Source organism: Saccopteryx leptura, chromosome 1, assembly GCF_036850995.1.
Source record: "Saccopteryx leptura isolate mSacLep1 chromosome 1, mSacLep1_pri_phased_curated, whole genome shotgun sequence".
NCBI lineage: Eukaryota > Metazoa > Chordata > Mammalia > Chiroptera > Emballonuridae > Saccopteryx > Saccopteryx leptura.
This window is the reverse complement of record NC_089503.1, coordinates 171,416,513-171,440,088: the sequence shown is the minus strand read 5'-3', so window position 1 is coordinate 171,440,088 and position 23,576 is coordinate 171,416,513. Positions and strand designations below refer to the sequence as shown.

The following is a 23,576-nucleotide window of genomic DNA, read 5'->3' as shown; positions in this document are numbered from 1 at the left end:
AACCACACACACATTATTCAAATCCTTACCACAAACGAACAAATGTGTCCCCACGCCTGATCCCCATACTGGTCTCAAAATGTTTAAGCAATTTGAGACTAAGTTGAGTCCAAACTGAACTCTGAACTCAGCTGATTCCAAAGTTAGGCCTTGTCACCGAACAATGACAAGTATTTCTAAAAATGGTGGCTGTCAACAGAATGTCACTTAGTGGTCATAAAGACCAGAACAGGGCAGCTGGGCCATGCAATCTCATGTCGCCCGTGTTCCTCTCATTTGTAGAGAAGGATAACAGTGCCTTGAACCTTGTGGACTCTGAGCTTTCATATTTATAATGAACTTAAGGGAACAGTGTTGTTGGACAAAGACAAATACTGTGTGTAAACAACCCCAAGGTTATGTTTGGTACTCCCCAGTAGTTCAGGCTGACTGCTGTGTCTGGCTGCCTCGCTGATGTTTTAAGAGCTGATGTCAACCCATTGTTTCTGTTCTGCCCACAGGAGGGGACACGCTTTTACCTAAGACTGAATCCCCCGGGTCAGCAGGCACAGAGAGGCAACTGTCAAGGAGCCAGAAGGGGACTCCACAGCTGTGAGGCCACCCAGGGGCCATCCACGCATGAGGACACAGTTCTCAGTTGTCTCCCACCCAGAGCCCCAGTTGGTCCTGACCCCGCACCAGCTTGGTGCTCCTGCTTTGATGTTCAAGAACCAACTGAATTAAAAATGCAGGGTAATGAGCCAGGGGTTAGAGAAACTGTTATTTATACACATGGGGTTAACACCTCATCACTTCAAACTGACTATGTGCATAACAATGCTCATTGTGCTTTTGGTTTTGGGGGGCGGCGGGTTCACCCAGATCTGCAGCCTCCACGTGGTCTGAAGGTTGCGAATGTGCTGGAACAGCCTGCACACTCAAGTCCGGCCCTGCAGGCACTTCATCAGGAGACCTCTGAACAGGTGGGCTTCCAGACAGAGTCCAAAGCCCGGAAGCACATTACTATTCGTCACAACTCAGTAGTTTGTCCAATAGCAACCACTATGCTATGCGTCACCTAGCCCAAACACCATTCCGCTTCCAAATCCGTTCATTGATCCCGCTGATTAATATGATCACGTTTCAGAAACGCTCACCCAGCCCAGCCCGCCTTTGCTCTGTAAGTCGACAGGACTCCTTTCTCCAGCGGGCCAAATGCCAGACTCCTGCTTTCCTGGGGAAGGAATGAGGGAGCTTTCTGTGGGCACGGAGCAGTTCTCTCTCCTGGTTCCCAAGTTTGCTCTTATGGCCAATGCACCTCTAGCAGTCTTTGCACTCTTGCACATGCAGCTCCCAAGGCCTCCTACCTGTCACTGCCGCACCGTGCGCAGGCACCCCGAGCCGCCAGCATGGGTTCAGGAATGGCAGCATGGCACGGGTTCCCCTCTGCCAAGTGTTCCCAAATAAAAATGAAGTCACAGGACACTGACTAAACGGCAGTCCTGTAATTTAATGAGACACTTTGTGTGGAAAGGGTAAACAGCAAGGTTGGACAGCAAAGTCTTTGGCTTTCTTAGGGACAGCATCCTTCCCAGTCCCCAGCTCTTTGGGGCACGGCGTGTTTCCCTAGGAAACGGCACACAGCCGCACACGGTGCTGCCCACACACGCAGCCTCACGCGTCTGAGTCACTCCCCGGTCCGGGTCTGGGTCTGCCACCATCCGGTCCGTCACTCTCCTTGTCCCAGTCCTTCATGGATGCTCCCATCATAAAGTCATCGCGGAGGATGGTCCAGCTGGGGCCGCCTTCTTCCACTTCAGTCTGAGGACAATTACAGAATCAAAATATTCAAAAGCCAACTTAATCACAGGGGAAGTGACAAAGCCCACGTCACCACACTACTTTATCAACACTTCGTTTTACAAAGGGAGCAAACCAAGACAAGCATGGCCTGGCTCTACCTCAGCGGTTCTCAACCTGTATTTATTATACAATGCACTTTTAAATAAATAAAATATGTATTTTCCGATGGCTTTAGGCGACCCCTGTGTTTTGGTCGTTCGATCCTCACCGGAGTCGCGACCCACAGGTTGAGAACCGCTGCTCTACCTAGACACGACAGCTGTGTTTGCACAATTATGCAACAGAGCTTGAAGTGAATCAAGCAGTTTAACCTCATAAAAGAATCACAAAAGCAAAATAATTTTGTTCTCTCTCTCTCTTTTTTTTTTTTTTTTGCAATGGGGAGAAAAATATAGTAAGATCTAGGTTTGGTATCAATTTTTAAAATCTTTTGACAAAACAGACAATAATATTTCAAGTTTGCTGTAAATTTATTGGAAAATTTTTGGCAAATTATTTTAAGACAAATAGAAATTTAATAAAGGGCTTTTAACTCAAAATGAAGGAGAGAAAAGGAAATTAACTGGGTCCTGAGTTTTTACAGATGCCATCTCATTTAACAGTGGATAAGAATGTGGACCAAATGTTTTCAGGTAATGATCTCACTGCCTAACCCAATCATGTAATCAAAAGACTGGTCATCTGCTAAACACAAATAAATGACTGGGCAAACAAGTGTAACAAGTAGTCAGTTCATTTTACTTATTCATGGGATTCCTGCAAAACTAGACAGGTAAGAGGCTAACCACAGCCTCTCATTTTACAGTACAATAGCACCACCTCGTGGTGTTAACGAGGCAATACAGTATGTGCAGAACTACAAGCTCGGTGATTTCTTTCCCTCATTCCACTAATAATTGACTGAGAATTGTTTCAAGCACCATCCAAAACATAGTCCTGCCTTCATAGAGCCAAAACTCAATGCTTTGCTATTTGTTCCAACCACAGAAACAAACAGTGCTAGAAACAAAATCTCTAAATATGCAAGTTCCCATGACATTTGGTTAAAAAACAGTATTATCTTTATGGCGGTTATAAACTATATAAAAGAGCAAGTTTAAGAGAAAAGATATTAAGAGACATTAGCTGGATTACAAGAGATCACTTACTTAGTTCTGCTGAAGCTACCTTTTAATTGCAAAGATGCGGCCCCGACACAATCATTCTATTTAAAATAACAGAGCGCAATGACAGAGGAAACCTTGCCCCCCTGTCCTCCCCGTCCCCCCTCCAGGATCAGAGAACCAGGCAGGGCTTGTGCCTGCACAGCCTGAGGCCTGGGTGGCACGGGTGCGTGGGCAGAGTGCAGAGCTGACCCAGGACGTCGCACGGCACACTTAGTACTAAAATAAATGACATCAAGCGGCAAGCAAACACACACGCCAGGTAAAGGCCACAGAACAGCCCCAACGCCACAATCACCTGCCAGCAGCCAAGAAGGGAGGTCAGCTAAGACCCGCCCCTCTCTCATCCCTCCAGCTCACACCTGCGTCCCTTATGCTACTTCTGCTTGGGTGATGTCCAGTTATTCACCTGAATGAAAGGCCATTTTCCCTGACTCAACCCATTTTCTTCGCCAGCCTCTCACCTCAGATAAGCAACAGAGCTGCTCCCAATGGACAGAGATCCACTCAGAATGCAGCAGCCATTTTAACACCTGTCCTGCCAAATGCATCATTCAAAGCCTTCAACTAAATTCTAAGAAGTACATGTTTCCTTATCCAAACGTCTGAAGAGCAAAGACGTGCCCTGGCTCTGATGTCTGCATTTCCATGTGGACCCGCACATGTCTACGGCAGCTCCCGATTAGCTAACTGCACCCGAGGGGCGGCCAGCAAGGCAGCCACAGAAATGACAGCGCTCTGTCTCTGAGCCAGCGTGGGGTCTCTGCGGGACCCAGCAGGACAGCCAGCCACTCGCCCACCGCGGGGCTCAGGGGCTCCTGCCGGGCGCACCAGGGAGCTGTGCCTGCATTTCAGGCTCGAAGAGCAGTAAGAAGATAAATTTGAAGCTTCTCCCGATAGTCCAATGTAAAGACCAACAACGAAGAAAAGTTCTTCTCTGGGGGATAATAGTGGTGCTGCTTTTGTTTTGTGAGTAATCAGTATAGTCTGTGTCACTCAGTACAGTCCCCTGACCAGGCATTGGCATCACTATCACTTAGAGAAATACAAATTCACACATCCTATTCTAGACCTGCTGAATCAGAAACTTGGGGAGGCAGAGCCTAGCAGCCGGTTCTGATAAGCCACCCCAAGGTTCTGATGCTCACTCAGGCCCAGAACCAGCAGCACAAACACCACGTAAGACAGTGGACCACACTAGACTGTGCGTGGCCAGCAGACGTCCCCACTGAGAGACGTAAACTGTGCACTGTCTAGTTCTGATGGGGTCAGGGGGACGGTCAGCACTCAGCAGCTCGTGGGGTCCGCCAGAGCGGCTCTGTGACCACGCTGACGTGGCACCTGACACAGCCTGCCAGACGGCCATGGGTGCCCACGGCCACTGTGAGGGAAGACTGATCACCTGCAGAAACTCCACGAAGACCACATGAGGCCAGGAAACAAAACAGTCTCCAACTTCCTTGGCCAGGTTTTATACAAATATTTAATTGGGATGCTACAAAAGTGGTTGGCATCGAATGGGAAGAAGACAACCCTTAACCATGGTCATCAGCCTCCACGTCGGGGCTCAGACGCACTGGCAGCCACCAGTCAGAAAACAACGTGGGCTGGGAATTACGAGTCTAAAGCCAAATAATGCAGAGCTCAGCCTCGGCTCAGTTCTGAATGGGAGATGCTTAAGTTCAAGCCTAAGAAAACATTTATATTTAGCAATCAGCAATGCATGGTTTATGTGCCTTCCCCCAGAAGAATGTTGTTTTCCCCTTAAGTGAATTTCACCTACCTTTAAAATGGTTCTGAACTCAGGCATTTGCATGTTAATACTTTTGCTGTTGCAAACTTTCAGGAAGCTATTTGCAGAAGCCAGGCTGAAGATCCTGGCTGGGAAGTGAAGAATGTGTGGGGCGCCCTGTATCCAAAAACCCACTCTTGTAGAAATTGGCAGAAACAGAATACAGCCCCAAAGCCTTAGAACTGGAATGAGAACACCGAGGTCCTGACCGTGCAGGACATTTTAACCTCCCAAAGTTTCAGAGCAGGACACAGACGCCAGGTTCCAGGGAAGATGCCTGGAACTCACTGATGAAACCCTCCACAGGCCACTACTCCAGGAGATCGTTGTGTCAGAGGGCCCAACGGCGCGGGGCACCACTGTTAAATTTTCAAATAAAAATCACTCAAGATTTCTGCAGCCGCCGTCAGGGATTCTAATTCTTCCCCTTTCCCCTTACTGCCCCTAAATCAGATCCTGCACAGACCACCCTGCAGACACAGGTTCCCTCTGATCACAGCTGCCCTCCCAAACGGAAGGCACCTGCGCTGACAGGGAACAGGGCATTGACAAGTGAAGATGAAACCTGCTCTCCGGCGCTCCCATCAACACAATGTGCACAACCCGATGTGCTTTCTCATTTCCAACGTGGAGCCTCCCTTTCGTCTAAACTCCAATCTATTCAGGCAATCACAGTAAACAAATAGTGCGCTGAGTTATTTACAGAGCTGGGATTCTTCATATTCCTGTAAGCGCAGTGAAAACACCATTGCCATGAAAGGCTGGGGTAGGGGGAGGCATGGTGAGGACAGCTTCTCCCTCTACCCCGCCTCCCACGCCCCCAACTCCACTTGAAAAGTCAGTCCTGAAAGGTGCCCTTTAGGGACAAGTGCCAGGCGTCCCCCACCCTGAGCTTCCTCCAGGGGCAGCAGGAACTCCGTAAGTCCATAAACCAGAAGGAATGCATGCTTGTAGGATACCAAAGAAACCATGTATTTAAAAAGCATTCCCACCAAACTACAAACTCCATTCTGATGAAATCACGCAGTGGCCGGGTGTAAGAAATGTGAGAACGAAGCGCTCATCTCTATGTTTGACGTTCACTGTGCTCATCATCACAAAATCAGGAAAACAAACAAAAACTTCGTCTCCTGCAGTTACTATTTTAACCTGGGGATGTTTGTGGAAGTTCGTTGCCCTCCAATCACTAAGGAAATCCTTTCTGACCCAAACCAGCTAGTGTTTTCCTTTACCGCAAAATTATTATTGTGGTTTCATTAGAACAAATCAAAAGCTGATAGTGACGTACTGGCAAAGTCAAATCAATAAAAACCTGGCATGGAGTCTGCAATTCAAGAGTCTAAGGAACACCATCAGTGCTTGTCCACCAGCAGCCCATGCGGTCTCCCTAGAGTAACTGCACACCGAACGCTGGGGCCCCGAGCACTGTTCCCGTGGTCTGCGGTCTGCTTCCAGAGGCCGGCGGCACATCCTACCCCACATGTGGGCAGCAGGCTGCAGAATTCTTCTCTAGAAAGGATGCAGGACTCTAGAAGAGAGACTATAGAACCGACACTTAAAAGAACCAACTCTACTCCATTATAAACTCACCAACCAGAGAACTAGGGCTCATACTGGGAGGGTCACTCAACAACCTTCTCTAGTACATCCCCTCTTAAAGATGAGTAGTGGATCGGAAGGGTCAGCAGGCACAGAATAAGCCGTTCCTTTTCCAAGTCCCCCCGGCTCCTCTAATCCACTGCTGCCAAGTCTTTCTCCAATTCTCATAGTGAAATGTCACTAGCGAGCACACAGCCAACCTCTAACTAACAGGTATAAATCCCCAAACACAGTATTTGTGTGTTTATAATTGTTTCTGGCCAACACTTTCAAACAGCAGCACCAGATTACATGAATATTCAATCCGGGTCCTTACAATTTTGTTAAAATCAAGTAAAACAGCAACTAAATTGAGGAACCTGAAATATCCTTCAAACCGAGGCCAACGTGAAATTCCTAAACACCCTTCCCGCCAGGGTTTCAACTGTCTCCCCAAAAGACACAAAGACACATATGCACATGAAAACCCCACAATGACCAAACGCTCATTTCCTGATTAAAGTACTTTTTGTTGGCAGTAGAAATCAAGCCATCAAATAAACTATGAACTTTGCTTTAATTTTTTTAAAACAGTCCTTTTGAGATTATAGCACATTTCAGAACCATTCAGCTGGTACATTACAAAAGGACACTATTGGGGTCCACAGGTCACCAGGCTAGAGAAGCACAGTTATGGTGCCGAACATCAGTGAGTGTTTCTGCTTTCCACTTCCCAAGCAAACATCCCTGGCGGTCAGCAGGGGTGCCTCTGCGCCTCCCTTCCCAAAGCTCTGCTCCTCCATTTTGTTTTTACGTTGGAACCATCACAACTGCCTCCGCGGGGTGTGTGTCAGACGCAGCTTGTCTCACTCAGGTGTCTATTCTACAAAACTCCAAACAGACAGGGCTTCCAGCAGGACAGGTGTGGCTCAATCTCTAACACCTGTACTGGAATCTGTTGGCTCCCGAGTGCGAACAGCAGGGCAATGACATCTGGTGATTTCAATATCAAATAAAACCATCACGAAACATAAGAATCCACAATAAATTAGGCAGTGGGCACGTAAATCTGAACATAAAGAATGAAAAACCTCCACTTCTACCGTGTGCTGTTCCATCCCAAACTCTCGAGTGTGGAAGCTAAGAGTCTGATGTCCTGTCCCTCGTACAAAAACCTCACCTGTTTGGCTTTTGAGCTCCGTGCCGCCGAAGTTCTGCCGTCTGTACTTCCATCCATCCCTCTCAGGACGCTGATGAAGTCTTTCTTGGAAACAGTTGACAGCAACTTAGCACGCTTTCTGACAGAGCCGCCGGCCTCCTTCGTCTTCTCGTCCACGTTCTTCTGATGCTTCTGAACGGCATTGAACAGCTGCACGACACCCCTGCGAGCACAGAGGGGAAGGACGATGGAGTGAGACCCCCGTGACACCAGGAGACAGGCTCGGAGGACAGGGACCGTGCGTCTTTACTGCTTAGGAGAGAGGCAAGCCTGCAGTCGGCATGCCAACTACAACAGCCAGAGGGCCAGACACTTCTGAAAACCAAACCTCCATTTCAATGACCACTGTAAGTCTGAATTCATTTAGAAAAGGAATACATGTAGACTGATACACAGGAACTGTGTTTTTCAGCTTTGGCCTTTCTAAATCAACCTTTGTGCAATCAGGACTGAGAATTACTCCTAACACCAACACCTATTTCTCAACATATGATTCTGTAACGGTGGGGGCATTACAGTGTGATGGAAGAACAGAGCCTTCCTGGTCAGCTGTCTGATCACCTGACTCTCGGAAATATTTGCGGGACGGGTCCTCATTTCATCCACAGGTGGAAAAAGTGACATCAAGTCGCTCAAACGGAAGCCAGCTATCCTAGCTGCAACTCTTAATGATCTAAAACTAATGGCAAAACCCAGTTTTTAAAAAATATCTATTTGAAGACTTAGTATGAAAGAGTTTCAGAATCTCAATTGTTTTAAATTGATACCATGTTGAGATAATCAACCGAATGTTGGGTGAAATAAAAGGTATCACTGAAATTCATTGCATTTCTTTCTTTTACTTTCTTCAGGGTGCTTACAAGAGACATTTACAACACATACGTGGCTCACGTAACATTTCTATGGAAAGCACTTATTCAGACCATTCACACCCTTTCTCGCTCTCAAATGCTATAACCCAGGGGTCCCCAAACTTTTTACACAGGGGGCCAGTTCACTGTCCCTCAGACTGTTGGAGGGCCGGACTATAAAAAAAAAACTATGAACAAATCCCTGTGCACACTGCACATATCTTATTTTAAAGTAAAAAAACAAAACGGGAACAAATATAATATTTAAAATAAAAGAACAAGTAAATTTCAATCAACAAACTGACCAATATTTCAATGGGAACTATGCTCCTCTCACTGACCACCAATGAAAGAGGTGCCCCTTCCGGAAGTGCGGCGGGGCTGGATAAATAGCCTCAGGGGGCCACATGTGGCCCGCGGGCCGTAGTTTGGGGACCCCTGCATAACCTGTTCACCTGCCTGCTCTAATAACCGCAGGAGAGGCTGTGCCAGGCCGCACCCACCCCGCACAGCCTTGCCACTGTTTCCAGAACGCAGGGTGCTGACTGCTCTCTGCCTGAGCAATCCTCAGGGCTGCGTGTGCAGTCCGCTACCCTGAGTAATGAGGTAACGTCTCCCCCGACAAAGAACAGGCTTGTTACCATTCAAGGTAAAAAGCAACAGAGTCCCAAGCATGGTTTTCCTCTCCTGTAACATGACCCGCCGTGTGAGCCTGCGTCCACTGGGGACACCTGTGTGCCCCTGAGGGACCGGGGAGCTGGTGGGAGGGTGAAGACGGCTTTGTCTCTGACCTAGATGTCTCTTCTGTCAGCACTCAGGAAACGCCAACAGGCTGGCTTGTTTGGTTGTGTCCAGGCCAAAATGCCACCCCTTCAGGGAAGGGCAGGGCAGGCACCAAGGGGGAGGACGTAGGGTGCCCAGGGCATAAACTCTAAGAGGCACTCACTCTCATGCCTCACCCCTGCACTTGTCTGAGTTCTTGTACCTGTTAACTCATGGAATTGGCCCCACGGGGAGGCACACCAGTGCCCTGGTTCCCCAGAGAGACAAAACAAGACAGAGGGAAGGAGGAACAAGGCCACAGGGATGGCCAGCAGTGCATCCGGGCTGATGCTGGGACCTGACTCTCTTCTCACACACTTCATCACACATCAATCTCCCACTGTGTGGCGCCCAGATGGAACAGAGAATGACTATGATGACATAGGTCACTGGGACGTTACAGTGACCCCACTGTGTGCAGCCGCTGCAATCTCTAAGGGGGAACCGGCAGCTCTCCCCTCTGTGGACCTCCCCAGGCCCCTCTACTCCCCTGTTCTCTGTCCTTGACACATGTCATATACCTCTCTTCTCAAAGTGACTCTAAGTCCTCCAGATGGCTGGATAGGACCCCCCAGCTGCCCCTAGATTCCATCTATGTGGACACAGAAGGCATCAAATAAACGTTTGGTGCCAACGACACAAAGTGCAGAATGAAAGGACAGCACGAAGCTGCTGTCACGGGTCATCTGTGCTGCCATGAGGACAACACAAGATAACGAAAATAATCACCTAGGGCCACGATTGTGGACAACCATTTATAAGAGAAATGCAGTAAGTATTCTGATTGTACTGCTCTCGCGACTATAAAAACGAGATGATTTGAAATGGGTCCATAACAAATACACACTCGGCACATTATATTCCCATCTTGCAAGACCTGCAGAGTCTGTGGGTGAACTCAGCATCGAGCAGGTGGCTTACACAGGCAGAGCCTGGGGCTCAATCGAATCAGAACCAGTCTCACCTTGTCGCGATTCTCTGAAAGTTCCTCTCTGTGTCTTTGTCTTCGATGACATCTGGCTTGACTCGGCACATCATTTCCCATTCCCGCTTCCTGTCGAGCTGCGTGAGAAACAGTGTTACAGGAAAGCATGTTAGGCATTTCTGACTGCAGCACACTTGCACAGCATGCTCTGTGGAAGGACAAAGATAGCAAGTAATTCTGGCTTAGTCTGTCATGAGGACTTAAAAAAAAAAAAAACACCCCATGCTTTTAGGGGTTCGGCCCCAGAGCCTTTGGTCAGCACAAGCAGGCCTGTCGGCCCCAGGCCTGGAAGGCTGCCAGCAAATGAAGCCTGCAGGACAAGGTTGGTGCACAGGGCCACAGTCTTGATCAGCCTCAAATGGCCCTCACTGGTAACCATGAGTTTGAACAGTTTCTTTTCAGTTTCAGAATAAGACTTCCTTAGCAGTAAGAATTCCTAAGAACTTTCAACAGCTGTAAGTGAACGGCATAATGTCCAGACATATCCTACTTATATGCTGACTACTTTTCTTTCCACAAAGTCATTTAAGTCCATGTCTGACCACCAGTCAGGCCACGTATGGCATCTCAGTCACAGCCCACAGCTCACAAACTCCTCACTAACACACCAACGTGGAAGGAAACCGGGAAGTAAGAGAATCCCATAGATAAAATAATCTAATTCAAAACTGTCGTCAGGCAGTGTCCCCGGCCCAGGCACTGGATGTGATAAAACTGCCTCTCAGGTCAGCGTGTCACCACAGAGCAAACACACGTGCCATCCTGCGCTGTGCAGGCGGGACCCTCTCAGCATGGCCTTAGGCCCAGAGCAGCGTCAGACACTCTCCCCTCCCGGCTTGCCTGTGCAGGTCCAGCTCGTGCTGGAATACTGGGACCAGGCACCTCAAACAGGGATCCTCACATTTTGGAAACTCTTTTAGCTTTTGACAAATAACAAAGATTCAGATTTTCAATTCAAAAGCTATTGATTTGATTTAGAGACAGGGCTTATCTTAAGGTACAATTAGACTATAAATTATTAAAAGAGTACATTCTGTTTCTAAGAGCAACGCTTGGAAAGTCCCATCTTATTTGGCCTTCAAGGGCAACCAGTATGAGGTTATCAATAATGAAGCATTCTTCTTGAAACAGTATGGGAGCAATGAACATAGAAAGAAACATAAGCCAATTCAAACCTGTTTTCTTTCTTTTACCTATAAAGGGCCTCTTGGAAACCAGTACTTTTATATTGCTGGTAAAACTGTAGAAAGTTATTTTTCTTGCATTAAAAAAATATTTCAGTAACCAACTATTTTAGAGACTGAAATGCTTCATAAAGTACAAAGGATATAAAAACCTTATTATTGTTTCTTCATCTTTGTAATAGATAACAGCAAACTTAAGCCCAACTTTTGGCCTTCGATCAATAGACTGTGTCACTCTTAACTCCTATCATCAGAGGTTGACCAAAAGGTATCCTGAATCCAAGGTTAGCAGGAAAATAGTCAGTTTTCAGAGCTGCAACTAAGCCCTAATTGTGACATCTTCACAGATCTTTACTATAAAATAGGTTTTAGCAAAATGTAACTAGCGTGACTCTTAGCCCAGTACCTAACAAAGTCAGCACATGGACAGCCACATGGAAGAAAACGACAGGGCTCACAGCTGCATGTGTAATTACTTGATTTTAAAAGGATACATCTTCTGGGAGTTCACATTTTTATTGCTTCGTGTAGTAGGTGGTTAACAAGTGAGCGTGCTCCACGGAGTAATTCAGACTTGGACTCGGAACAGAACCTTGATTATTGGCCCACACCACAGAAAAGGTGCCTTCTGGAGTGTTAACTGAACAAACGCTGCAGGAGATGCTCGGGTCCAGACAAGAACTGGCCCCACACGGACACACAGTCTGACCCATGGACTGCCGGCCCCGCACAGACACACAGTCTGACCCACGGACAGCTGGGACCTACCTGCTTCCTCTTCTCCAGTCTCTCTTGCTTCAGCTTCTGCTTCTCCTTCTCCAGCTCTTTGTTTTTGACCAGAATGGAGGGCTTACTTCTGGGAGTTTTCTTGTTCAGGATCTTAGCCATGGCTGCCGCCCAGCCCGCATTGGGCCCCACACTGCCTTCCGCAGCGTTGTTGTCATTGTCATCATCACTGGGCTCCACTTCATCTTCATTGTCAGCCTCCATCGCTTCATTATCGGAGGACAAGTGACCCTTTTCTGACCCACGCCTCCCTACAGAACCCGAGAGAGGAAACAAATTAAACTGTCGTGGTGAAGGCAGAAGTGGCTGAGGTCAAGGCCAGCACCCGGGGCCTTGGAACAGTTCCCATCTGTCCCCATTCTCGCAAGAGGAGACTCTACCAAGTCCCACAGCTGCAGTGATAGTAGAGCGGGACCCTCCACCCTTGCAACCTTGCAACCAGCCTCCAAAGATCTAGCCCAGCTGTGTGACGGGGGAGGCCACAGTGTCTCCAGCACCCAGGTAGCAAACACTAATTTAGCAGTCCCTGTCTCCCATCCTGCTTTCAGGTGGAAACAGAGGCTGACTGGGGGCCAGTGCAGAGACATCCAAGTCAATGGGCCTTCCCTGTGCAATAAACTACTTACAGAGATGAATACAGGTGATAGAAGAATTATACTATTGCCCATATTTTAAAAAGTATATAAATTTTGTCAAGCAAAAGCTGATAGCAATGTCATCCAATTTGATGAACTTGTGCGTCTACTATAAGCCAGATCCCACAGTCACACAACAAACCCCCGCAAAGTATCTTCCCTAGAAGGTACACTGTGACCAAGATTTGGGGAACGCAGCTAGCGGAAACACAAATAGGTTAATAGTACTTATGTTGTATCCCACAGGGTCCCAGCACTGAGGGGTATGGAAGGGAGGAGAGTAAGGAAATAGCTCTTTGCAAAGAGCTCTTCTAGTAAGCATTTATCTCAGCGTCAAGAGACTCGAGGGCTTAAAAGTGTGTCAGCGGAGAACATCCCAGTGATGAGAAGTGAAGTCTTGGCCAGCTCTCTGGAAAATGTCAGAACTACAACACAACACTGACATCTAGTGTTTCTGTCCTGATGAATTCACACACAGATGGCATCAAGTTTCATACTTTTCAGCTCTGCGGCAACGGCAGCCAAAGGCTCTCGGGCTGCACAAGCCACTCGGACCCCCTCCACTTCTAAACCTTGGCTACTTTTCTTAGGGGGGGGTCTCTCACCCAGCCCGACTGCAACGTGCATGTGACAGAAATACAGCAGATCCGTGAAGAGCTTTGTAACACCATTTTATAAACTGGCACTCACACAATTAAAAAAAATTTTTTTTTCTCAGAAGAATGTGCTAAAGTCATAGTTTTAATTTTTATTCTTTTTCAAACAATCTTTAGCTCAGAAGTTTTTGGCCAGGCATCCACTGCCAGTGGAAATGATGGCTTTTATATAAATAAATTAAGAATGCCAGTGTAACGAGGTCTTCCAGCACACTAAAAATAAAACAGGATTTACTTCTGGGATACCCAAGATAATCACGATGCAAATCAAAAAGCAGAACTGGTTCTTAAAAATTTACTGCATCCTATAAAGATGAATTTTTTTTTTTAATTTTCTACTAACTGATCTTTAATGGCGGAAGGCAAGTAAATAGATCTATGGGTCTACAGGAACCGGATAAGTAAAAAATGCCTTTGAAGTCCTGTGTGTTATTTCAAACATTAACTCTAATCTTGGGTTCTATTTTAAAACCCTGGAAATAAGGAAGGATGACAAAGAATGCTCGCAGGAAGTAGTAAGTGCAGGTTCCAGCAGACCTTGCAGCATTCACAGGAAGGTCTGTCATCAGAGCTGCCCACTGGCCACCTGCCTCGAACGCCTATTGAGGGCTTCCAGTGTGGCCGGTGCAACGAGGAACTGGGCTTTGTTTTATTACAATTAAAATGAAAAAGGTACGCACAGGTCTTGTGGCTAGCAGACAGGACGGTGCAGTGCTCTGAGGCCCGGTGATGAACACAGGCATTTCCTGTCCCCCTCTGCCTCATACCCAAACTTACAGCTCCCTCTCCCACTTGTCCTCTGCCCCTGTTCCTCAGATACGGCCAGCTGTGGGCAGGAAACTGAACCACTGTCCTGTGGCTTTGCCACTGGGATCAAGTTGTAAGAAGACTCACAGACCCTCAAGATTATTTACTGAGTATTCAGGGGTGCTGAAGGAGAAAGGGGAAAATGAAAACTCTCTCTCTATCTCTCTTTAATTCACTGTATTAGGGGTGACACTTGCTGACAAAATCATACAGGTTTCAGGGGCCCAATTCTACAACACTAAAATGAAAATGAAAACTCTCAATTGAGGTTTTCCGCCCTGAAGACATCGCATGTTTAGAATAGATAAATCAGTTCACCAACTGCAGAAATTTATAAAATTTGCAAGTGTTCTTTTAAAAGAAAAACTGAGAAAAAGAGTAGCTGATGGGGGGGGGGGGGCATCTTCTCCAAAGCAGACACAAGTTTTTCTTAAAGGGTGAAGCAAGGGAGTGATGAGAGGAGAAGGGAGGAGGCCAGAGAAGCGAGTCCACAGCCCAGACCCACTGAACCAGGCAGGGTCACCCTGGACCAGCGTTGATGCTCTGCAGTATGGAAATTAAAATTAGCACTAGAACAGTGGTTCTCAATCTTTCTAATGCCGTGACCCCGCAATACAGTTCCTCATGTTGTGGTGACCCCAAACCAAAAAATAATTTTGGTGGCTACTTCATAACTGTAATTTCGCTAGTTATGATTCGGAATGTAAATACCTGATATGCACTATGTATTCTCATTGCTACAAATCAAACATAATTTAAACATAGTGATTAATCACAAAAACAATATTTAATTAAATAGTGAGAAATATTTATTACTAATGGACCTCCTTACCTAGTGTATTGGGGCTACCATGCCGTAAATAGCTGCTTAACTAATGGATCTGTTTTTTCCAGATTAGTGGCAAGTTTTCCATATAGAACAGTGTGAACTACATCATAGGCTACACTGCCGTTTCTGCACAGCATGGTATCTTTCAGGGCTCTTTCACACTATAAAGCAGCAGTTACTGCAGTGGAATCCACATCTCATTTACTTCAATGGGAGACCCGTGGATTCCACAAAAGAGAGATCCCCTGTACGGCAGAAATGCAGTTCCAACACATTTCTTCCTCTCCTATTCAAGTCAACGGGAGATTCCGCTCAAATATAGAGCATGTTGCTTAATTTTTTTCACGCTAGAACTTTTCCTAGAGCAGAAAAATTCCAAAGGTGGAATCCGCCACCCCCAATAGACTTCTATAGGAGGCAGATCTTTTACACTGCAGAATCCGCACAGCAGATTCCTCAGTGTGAGGCCTCTTTCAGTCTATTGGGGGTGGCGGATTCCACCTTTGGAATTTTTCTGCTCTAGGAAAAGTTCTAGCGTGAAAAAAATTAAGCAACATGCTCTATATTTGAGCGGAATCTGCTGCGGTCTCCCATTGACTTGAATAGGAGAGGAAGAAATGTGTCGGAAACTGTCATTTTTCCGCCTCTTATTGAAATCAAAAGGAGGCTGCAGCGGATTGTGTGGTAACCCGAGATTCTCAGGAGCTCTCTTCCACAAAATCCTCCGCACTCCCAATGAAATCAATAGGAGGTGGATTCAATGCCGGAAACCGCTGATTTCAGCAGTTTCCTCTTTCAGAATATGGGAAAATAAGCCCTGGCCGGTTGGCTCAGCGGTAGAGCGTCGGCCTAGCGTGCGGAGGACCCGGGTTCGATTCCCGGCCAGGGCACATAGGAGAAGCGTCCATTTGCTTCTCCACCCCTCCGCCGCGCCTTCCTCTCTGTCTCTCTCTTCCCCTCCCGCAGCCACGGCTCCATTGGAGCAAAGATGGCCCGGGCGCTGGGGATGGCTCTGTGGCCTCTGCCCCAGGCGCTAGAGTGGCTCTGGTCGCAACATGGCGACGCCCAGGATGGGCAGAGCATCGCCCCCTGGTGGGCAGAGCGTCGCCCCATGGTGGGCGTGCCGGGGGTGGATCCCGGTCGGGCGCATGTGGGAGTCTGTCTGACTGTCTCTCCCTGTTTCCAGCTTTAGAAAAATGCAAAAAAAAAAAAAAAAGAATATGGGAAAATAGTGGGAGATATGGGAGATAATTATACATTAGGGGAACAGTGTGAACTACATCTTATAGTGGTCTCTTATAGTATAAGACTGAAGTAGTTCACACTGTGTAAATGTATGGTGCTTTGTGTAAGTGTAAGCTGCTTTGTGTACTGTGTAATGATTACACACAAAGCACCTTACACTTACACAGTATTGTGTGATTGTGTGTATGGTGAGTGTACTGTTTTTACATTATCAACCTTTTTTACACCAGCAAGCTGTCTCGCACGGTAGGGACCAGGTTGACCAGCACTGCAAAAGTGGGCGGTTTTTATAAAAAGTTTGACGACCCCTGCGTGGAGCGTTCTCCCCGCTTCCACCGCCCCTTAGGCCCCGGATGGATGATGCAATCACGTCTGCGCATGACCGCAGGCATTCAGTTTGGAACACACGTCCATAACAGTGTGCGTTCAAGCTGAAGAGCGCTGCTGCAGAGGGTAGCGCAGCTTCTCAGTGGCTAAAGCCATCGGAAATATGTATTTTCCGATGGCTTTAGGCGACCCCTGTGTTTTGGTCATTCGACCCCCGCTGGGGTTGCGACCCACAGGTTGAGAACTGCTGCACTAGAATGATCACAATTGCATGTCCAAAGGCATAAGGTTCAAGAATGTTTATAAAATGACAAGAAGCTCACATCGGCTGAAAATGGAGATCTGGGGAGTGGATGAGGAAGACCTAAGTATAAAAACGTTGGTGAAGGAGAAAGGAGCCTCGAAGAACCACCTCTGGGAGCTGGAACGTGCAAGACCTGAGGTGCAGAGTGGGAGGCGCCAGACGACCAGAGCTGCTGCATGGAGCTTAAGAGCTCTGGTTATGACAGCAGACAGACTCGGCCTGTGTCCTGATTCCATCACTTTCTAAAAGCACAATCTTGGGCAAGTCACCTGATCCCTCTGCGTCTCAGCCTCTTTTTCTCAATGGGGATGAAAACAGTGCCTTCCTCACTGGGTTGTTATGACGATTAAGTGACACATAAAAATCTCTCAGCACAGATATGGTATACTCCAGGTACAAAATACAGGACGGTGAGGAACCAGACGACAGATAAGAACACGGAGACCCAGAAGACAGGGCAGAGAGTAAGATCCCAAATGCTCAAAAAGAAAGATCTACTTCTATGGTAATTGTACCTACAATCTTGGTTAAAATAACACCAATACGGCTAGGAAACACTAAGAGCTAATTACTATTTAAAACACCTTTTAATCCTCACAACGCTCCCTGAGTCCCTTTTATTCTCCATTTACACAGGGGATTGATTCTGAGGCTTCTTAGAAAAGTTAAAAACAGGGCCACAATCACAAAGTCAACGGGGCAGAGTGACTGCTGGGCTTGTGAGGCACTACAAAGCTTTGAATTCAAGCTTCCACTCCAACTAATGTGTACTCAGCTAACGCGAAAGATAGTCCTTAAAAATATTTTAGCAAAGTTTGAATCAAAAAGGAAGTTCTATCTAAGCCTCAGCTAACCAGAACAGCCCAAATCTCATTCAATTCTGCCCAGGAATACGGATCTCCTGGTCAGTAAGAGCTCTGTGATACTGCCCCTCCCCTTCTGGCTGTCAATCATTCATTCTGCTCAGGCCATATGACCTTTTCTGCCAATTATTACTAAATTTAGAACATTGAAAACTGATGCTTTAAAACTTTAAAAGAAGCACTTACCTTTGGGGGTAAAAAAAAGCCATCCCAGATTTCCATAAAAATAACCAAGAATAAAATAAAATTGCTACCATGGGACAGACTGTCAGATGTGATTACACATGCTATCTGGGCAAGCCAAGGCAGACAGGGTCTGGAAGCAGTCTGCTTCTGAATCCATCCTATAAATTGCTAAGCCACTCAAGTAGGACTATGATATACTTCATTCTTTTTTTTCTCTCTCTCTCTCTCTCTCTTTTTTTTCTTCTTTTTGAAGCTGGAAACGGGGAGAGACAGAAAGATTCCCGCATGTGCCCGACCGGACCAGGATCCACCCGGCACGCCCACCAGGGGCGACGCTCTGCCCACCAGGGGGCGATGCTCTGCCCCTCCGGGGCGTCGCTCTGCCGCGACCAGAGCCACTCTAGCGCCTGGGGCAGAGGCCAAGGAGCCATCCCCAGCGCCCGGGCCATCTTTGCTCCAATGGAGCCTCGGCTGTGGGAAGGGAAGAGAGAGACAGAGGAAGGAGGGGAGGGGGTGGAGAAGCAAATGGGCGCTTCTCCTATGTGCCCTGGCCGGAAATCGAACCCGGGTCCCCCACACGCCAGGCCCACGCTCTACCGCTGAGCCAACCGGCCACGGCCGATATACTTCATTCTTTAGGCATGTCTCTTGGCTATTTTAAGCAACTTAAATGATGAAGGAGGTAATAAGCTACAGTTTGATGAAAAGCACATTTATCTGCTAGGTTATTCCATCTTAAATACAGCTTTGTCGTTTATCAAAAATGAAGGGACAGCTCTTCGGACCTGATAAACTAAATTGTTATCAAGCCCAGTGTTAGAAGTATGTGGCCATTTTTCATATATGTGACCAGAACAATTCAGAGAACATGAAATTACCATTCCCCATACTAGTTCATGGTCACAGGAGCACATTCCGTGAGGGAGGGTCCATCACTTCACGGCGTTGGATAATGACCAAAATTTTTCCACCAGGGTTGATTTACTGACTACACATTTTTAAAAAAAGATTACAAGTTTAAGAATCAAACTACCATGGTGTCTAAATCTCTAATAATTCATAAGTTTGATAAATCGAAGTAGTTCAGGATGACCCAGAGGCAGAAGTTATCTTCCCCTTTATAATACTTGGTATCATCAACCACTGTTTATATTTCTTCACCTAAGTTGATTTACTGACTAGGAGGTACTGTGTGTGTGTGTGTGTGTGTGTGTGTGTGTGTGTGTGTGTGTGTTAAAGGTTACAAACTTAACAGTCAAATATTCATTGTATGTAAACCTGGAACAAGGTATCAGTTCAACGAACCTAAGCAGTTCAAGTTTAACTCAGGGGTGTCGCCCCCTTCCTTGTAATGCTTGACATTTACCTATTATTTAAAATGCTGGCTGTAGCATTTTACCTTCCGAATACCTCTGATTTGTGATCACTTGCAATTTTGCTATGAACAAATTTCAAACCCTACTGAAGAGATTACAATTTACCAAAATTTAATTCTGAATTGTTTTGTTATCATTCAAGTTTACATTATATACAACTTCTGTTCATTTTACCCTCAATGATATCTGGTACATGAGAAAAGAGTGTAAAGATCACATTACGAGAAGGTTCCAATCTATTCAATAAATAAATGGATATTCACCATGGTCCGAGATACAGCCGTTACCAAAGCTGGCAGGCCTGTCCTTACAGAACGAAGAAGCTTCTGCACTCTGACAAATGAGGCTTAAGAGTTTTATACCCATAAAAGCATCACTTACCTTTCTTACACTACTGTCTAAATGCAAAAGATGAAAAATAAAGTTCAAACAACACATGGGTTATACCTGTTTTAGAAACTTAAGGAGGATCTTCCTGAAGGAAGTTGCTTTCCAAATGATATGGTAAAGGATAGCCCTATCAATATTTAGGATCCAATCAAAATTCAAAGATAAGTCTCTGATTCAATTTTCTGATAAAATAAGCAGTACACAATAGGCCTATAACTCGCACATTAATTCCTCCTGAGTCTGACTCCAAATTCAATCTTCTGCCTTTATAGTTTCTCAGTTATCTCCTACCTAAAAAATGTTGATAAAGTAACAGTCCAGCTAAGGCCACATGTACACAAATATCTGAACTGGAATAGCTATTTCCATGGGTCACCTTTCCAGAAATATCTGATTTCATGAGAGAACCACAATTTCTTCTATTGAAATGGCAAATACGGAGGTAAACCGAACGAGAATGCTCCACCTTACAACCAATGGATCTACGACTGAATGTATTAAACAGAAGACCCTTTATCATTTATTCCTATAGCAGAGATAGTCTAAATCGTGAAAGAAAAAGTAGGTGGAAAGACACCTAGGTCAAAACCTAAAAGATACAGGAAAGCTGCTTAAGAGAAAACAAAGAAAAACAAAGGAGTGTATTGGCAGAACAGCAAACTCATTGTTAGGAGGGCAGAGAGCCAGCTGTGCTCAAGAGGTGGGAGTTCCGAAAGCTCTGACACCTGGAAGCTAGAGAACATGTATCTATGAGAGAGACATGTTAAAATGAAATAATAATACAGTATTCTATGAGTAATGTGCACAAGACAGAAGGAAGCATGCCTAGGCTGGATTTGGATATGATATGGATTTCTGTCTCCATCCTTATCATTTTTAATTGGACCATGATTGTGATAACAACCCTTACAACTCCCTCTTAATACTACTCAAAACACTGTATTATTGTCCTACATTTAATATCTTTCCTAAGACTGTAATTCCAGGGCAGGAATTTATTCATCCTTTGTATCAACACCCAGAGGGTGATTGAAATGTAATACATACAATGCAAAACTTCACTGAACTGAAATGGATAATTAGATTTCCTAATTAGCAAAAAAGCCTTCTTAGCCCATAATGTAATAACCTTAGAACCTAACCAGTATTTACAATAAGGCACTAAGTGGTCAGAAGAGCTCTAATTTGTAACTATCTAGTACTTGAAAAGAGAAATTTAATTTCCACTTAACTTTGTGAGCAGTACTAATATTTTGCTCCAAATGGAGTAGTGTGTCTTTCTCTTGATAACCCCACATGAACCAGCCTAATATATATCTATATCTAAACCTAAATACATATATATATCTCAGAAGCAAGAGTTCTAATTCCTGTTCAAACAAACAGCTTGTTTTCCTGGACCCCTCTGGCAGGTAATGAGGCCTTGAAGCTCCCGGGGTCAGCAGTAGCATAAAACAGTGTCCTCTTCTTGGTCTTGGAAGGTCGGGTTCATTCACACCTCTGCATAAACGTCTGTGAATGACCCACTATGCAGTAGGCACAGTTTTAGGCACTGGAATAACAGCAATTTCTATTCCTGCAGGACTTACATTCTGGCTGGGAGAAGCACAGACCAAACAGACGTAGCATGTCAAATGCTCTGGGAAATGCTGAGAAAAATAAAGTGGGGTAGTAAGCCCAAAAGTAACAAGGAGGCAAAAAGAAGAGTAGCGGTGGAATACTAAAGGGGGGGGGGCCTCAGGGACAAGTCCTGATGATGACCCACTGGGACAGAGATGAAAGGAGCTAAGGGAGAGCGAGCTATGATCACATCTCAAAAACATCCTAGATAGTGAAGCCAGCAAGTGCAGAAACCCTGGTATGGTAGCATGCTTGATGTCTAAAAACACACAAGGATATCAATCTGACCAGATTATAGTTAGTGGGCAGTAAGGACCCGAGGTAGAGAATATCGGCTAAGGATTTTGAATGTTACTCTGGGATGGGAAGCTGCTGGGTCGCCTTGAGAAGATAGGGGACACAAGCTGAGGTGCAGTATAATCGAAGAGTTTGTTTCAGGCTGTTGGAGCAACGCCTGGGCTGCATGAGAGCTGGGATCGTCTGCAATCCCTTGTCACCTAAGAAGCTGTCAGTGCCATGAATGATGACAAAGAGGCAGCAGCAAGGACACAGCTCGGCCCGAGGCCTCCAAACATCTTCCCTTCCTTTCAATACCGACCGCCTACTCTTCCTCCCCTTATTGTCCTGTTGTCTCTAACTCCCACACACTTGCACGCACCCACCGCAGGAGAAGTCAAGCACAGCATCCGTCTTCCTCTTACATTCTGCCCCTCGCACCCTATGAGACCTCTCCCATATATTCTAATTTCAAAAACACCCCTTCCTTTCGCCTTTTGCTACCATAAGCTTCTTTTTGCTGCCGTAAGCAGCAGTTGCGCCCATGTTAGTTAATAACCGTGGCCCTGGAAACGTCCAGGGAAAAAAAAGCTTGCAGCTGGCACAGGTGACGGCGTCCCTTCCTTGAACTCCAGTCCCCTCGCGCCTTTTCGCCGGGCCGAGGGCGCCTCGTGGGCCCCATGTGGAGGTGAAGTTCTGGCGGTCCCGGGCAGACGCACTCGACTCTCCCGCTTCCCGCACACCCAGCTCGGCTTTCCCTCGAAGCCGCCAACGTTTAGCCCTCGCACGTTACCTGCTCCCGTGTTGTCCGTGTCTTTGTTCTCATCTTCCAGCGCCGATCCTACAGCCTTGACTGCCATTTTCATCTTCTTCTTCAGAGACTTTTTCAGCTTTTTTCCCGCACTCCCACGTGAGTCCTGCACGGCCGCAGCCATGTTTCCACACCGGAAGTGTCCTCTGCAGCGGCGTCGGGTGGAAACGAAAGGGACTTCCGCCTTGAGTTCCCGAAACACAAGGTTCCGGGGCGGGGCCATCTAGCCCGGAATTGGGGCTGCAGTCTCAGACTTGGGTTGGAGAGAGGTCTGGCTTCCCATTGCGGGCCGAACACAATCTCGCTTTGTCCCCCTAGATCCCCTGTGCTAGGGGATCCAGTCCCACCCTTCGCGCTCGGCACCCGAACGCGTGATGCCCCTGTCTTCCTCCCCGCCCAGCTTCTCCCTGAGGTCAGCTGTCACCTGCTTTGCAGCCCTACGCCCCTTGCAAGCAGCTACCACACTCAGCCCCAAATTTCCCCCCTCAATTGTTGGCTCCTTGAGAGTAGGGACCATACCTCATTCACTATTTCGCCCCCTATGGCTAGCAATGGGGGCCAGACCCGTTTTAGCCCCCAAAATATGTTTGGAAGAAAGAAAAGAATGAATGAAGGAATTAATACATGAATGAATGATAGAATACATGTATCATAAGGTTAACGAGTCAGACAGATAAGGTAACAAACCCTTACGTCTTGTTCTATAGGCCAGGCATATTCCAGTTTTACTGGTAGATTGCTGGTTTTTAATTTCCAAACTTTCTGAAGGCATAAAACTTCTCATTTGGCTCTGGCCGGTTGGCTCAGCGGTAGAGCGTCGGCCTGGCGTGCGTGGGACCCAGGTTCGATTCCCGGCCAGGGCACATAGGAGAAGCGCCCATTTGCTCCTCCACACCCCCCCCCCCTCCTTCCGCTCTGTCTCTCTCTTCCCCTCCCGCAGCCAAGGCTCCATTGGAGCAAAGATGGCCCGGGCGCTGGGGATGGCTCCTTGGCCTCTGCCCCAGGCGCTGGAGTGGCTCTGGTCGCGGC

At 46.7% G+C, this 23,576-nt stretch overlaps 1 protein-coding gene across 1 annotated transcript; it reads right to left on the bottom strand.

The window, feature by feature from the left end:
• Positions 1-1,469: 1,469 nt before the first annotated feature.
• On the bottom strand, positions 1,470-22,689 carry RRP15 (ribosomal RNA processing 15 homolog). The gene is made up of 5 exons (XM_066380174.1): positions 22,530-22,689; positions 12,205-12,473; positions 10,232-10,329; positions 7,556-7,757; positions 1,470-1,800 (listed from the first exon to the last, which is right to left on the bottom strand). Exons 1-5 carry the CDS (start codon positions 22,669-22,671, stop codon positions 1,654-1,656), a joined length of 858 nt encoding a protein of 285 aa, XP_066236271.1. The 5' UTR covers positions 22,672-22,689; the 3' UTR covers positions 1,470-1,653.
• Between the last annotated feature and the right edge of the window lie 887 nt (positions 22,690-23,576).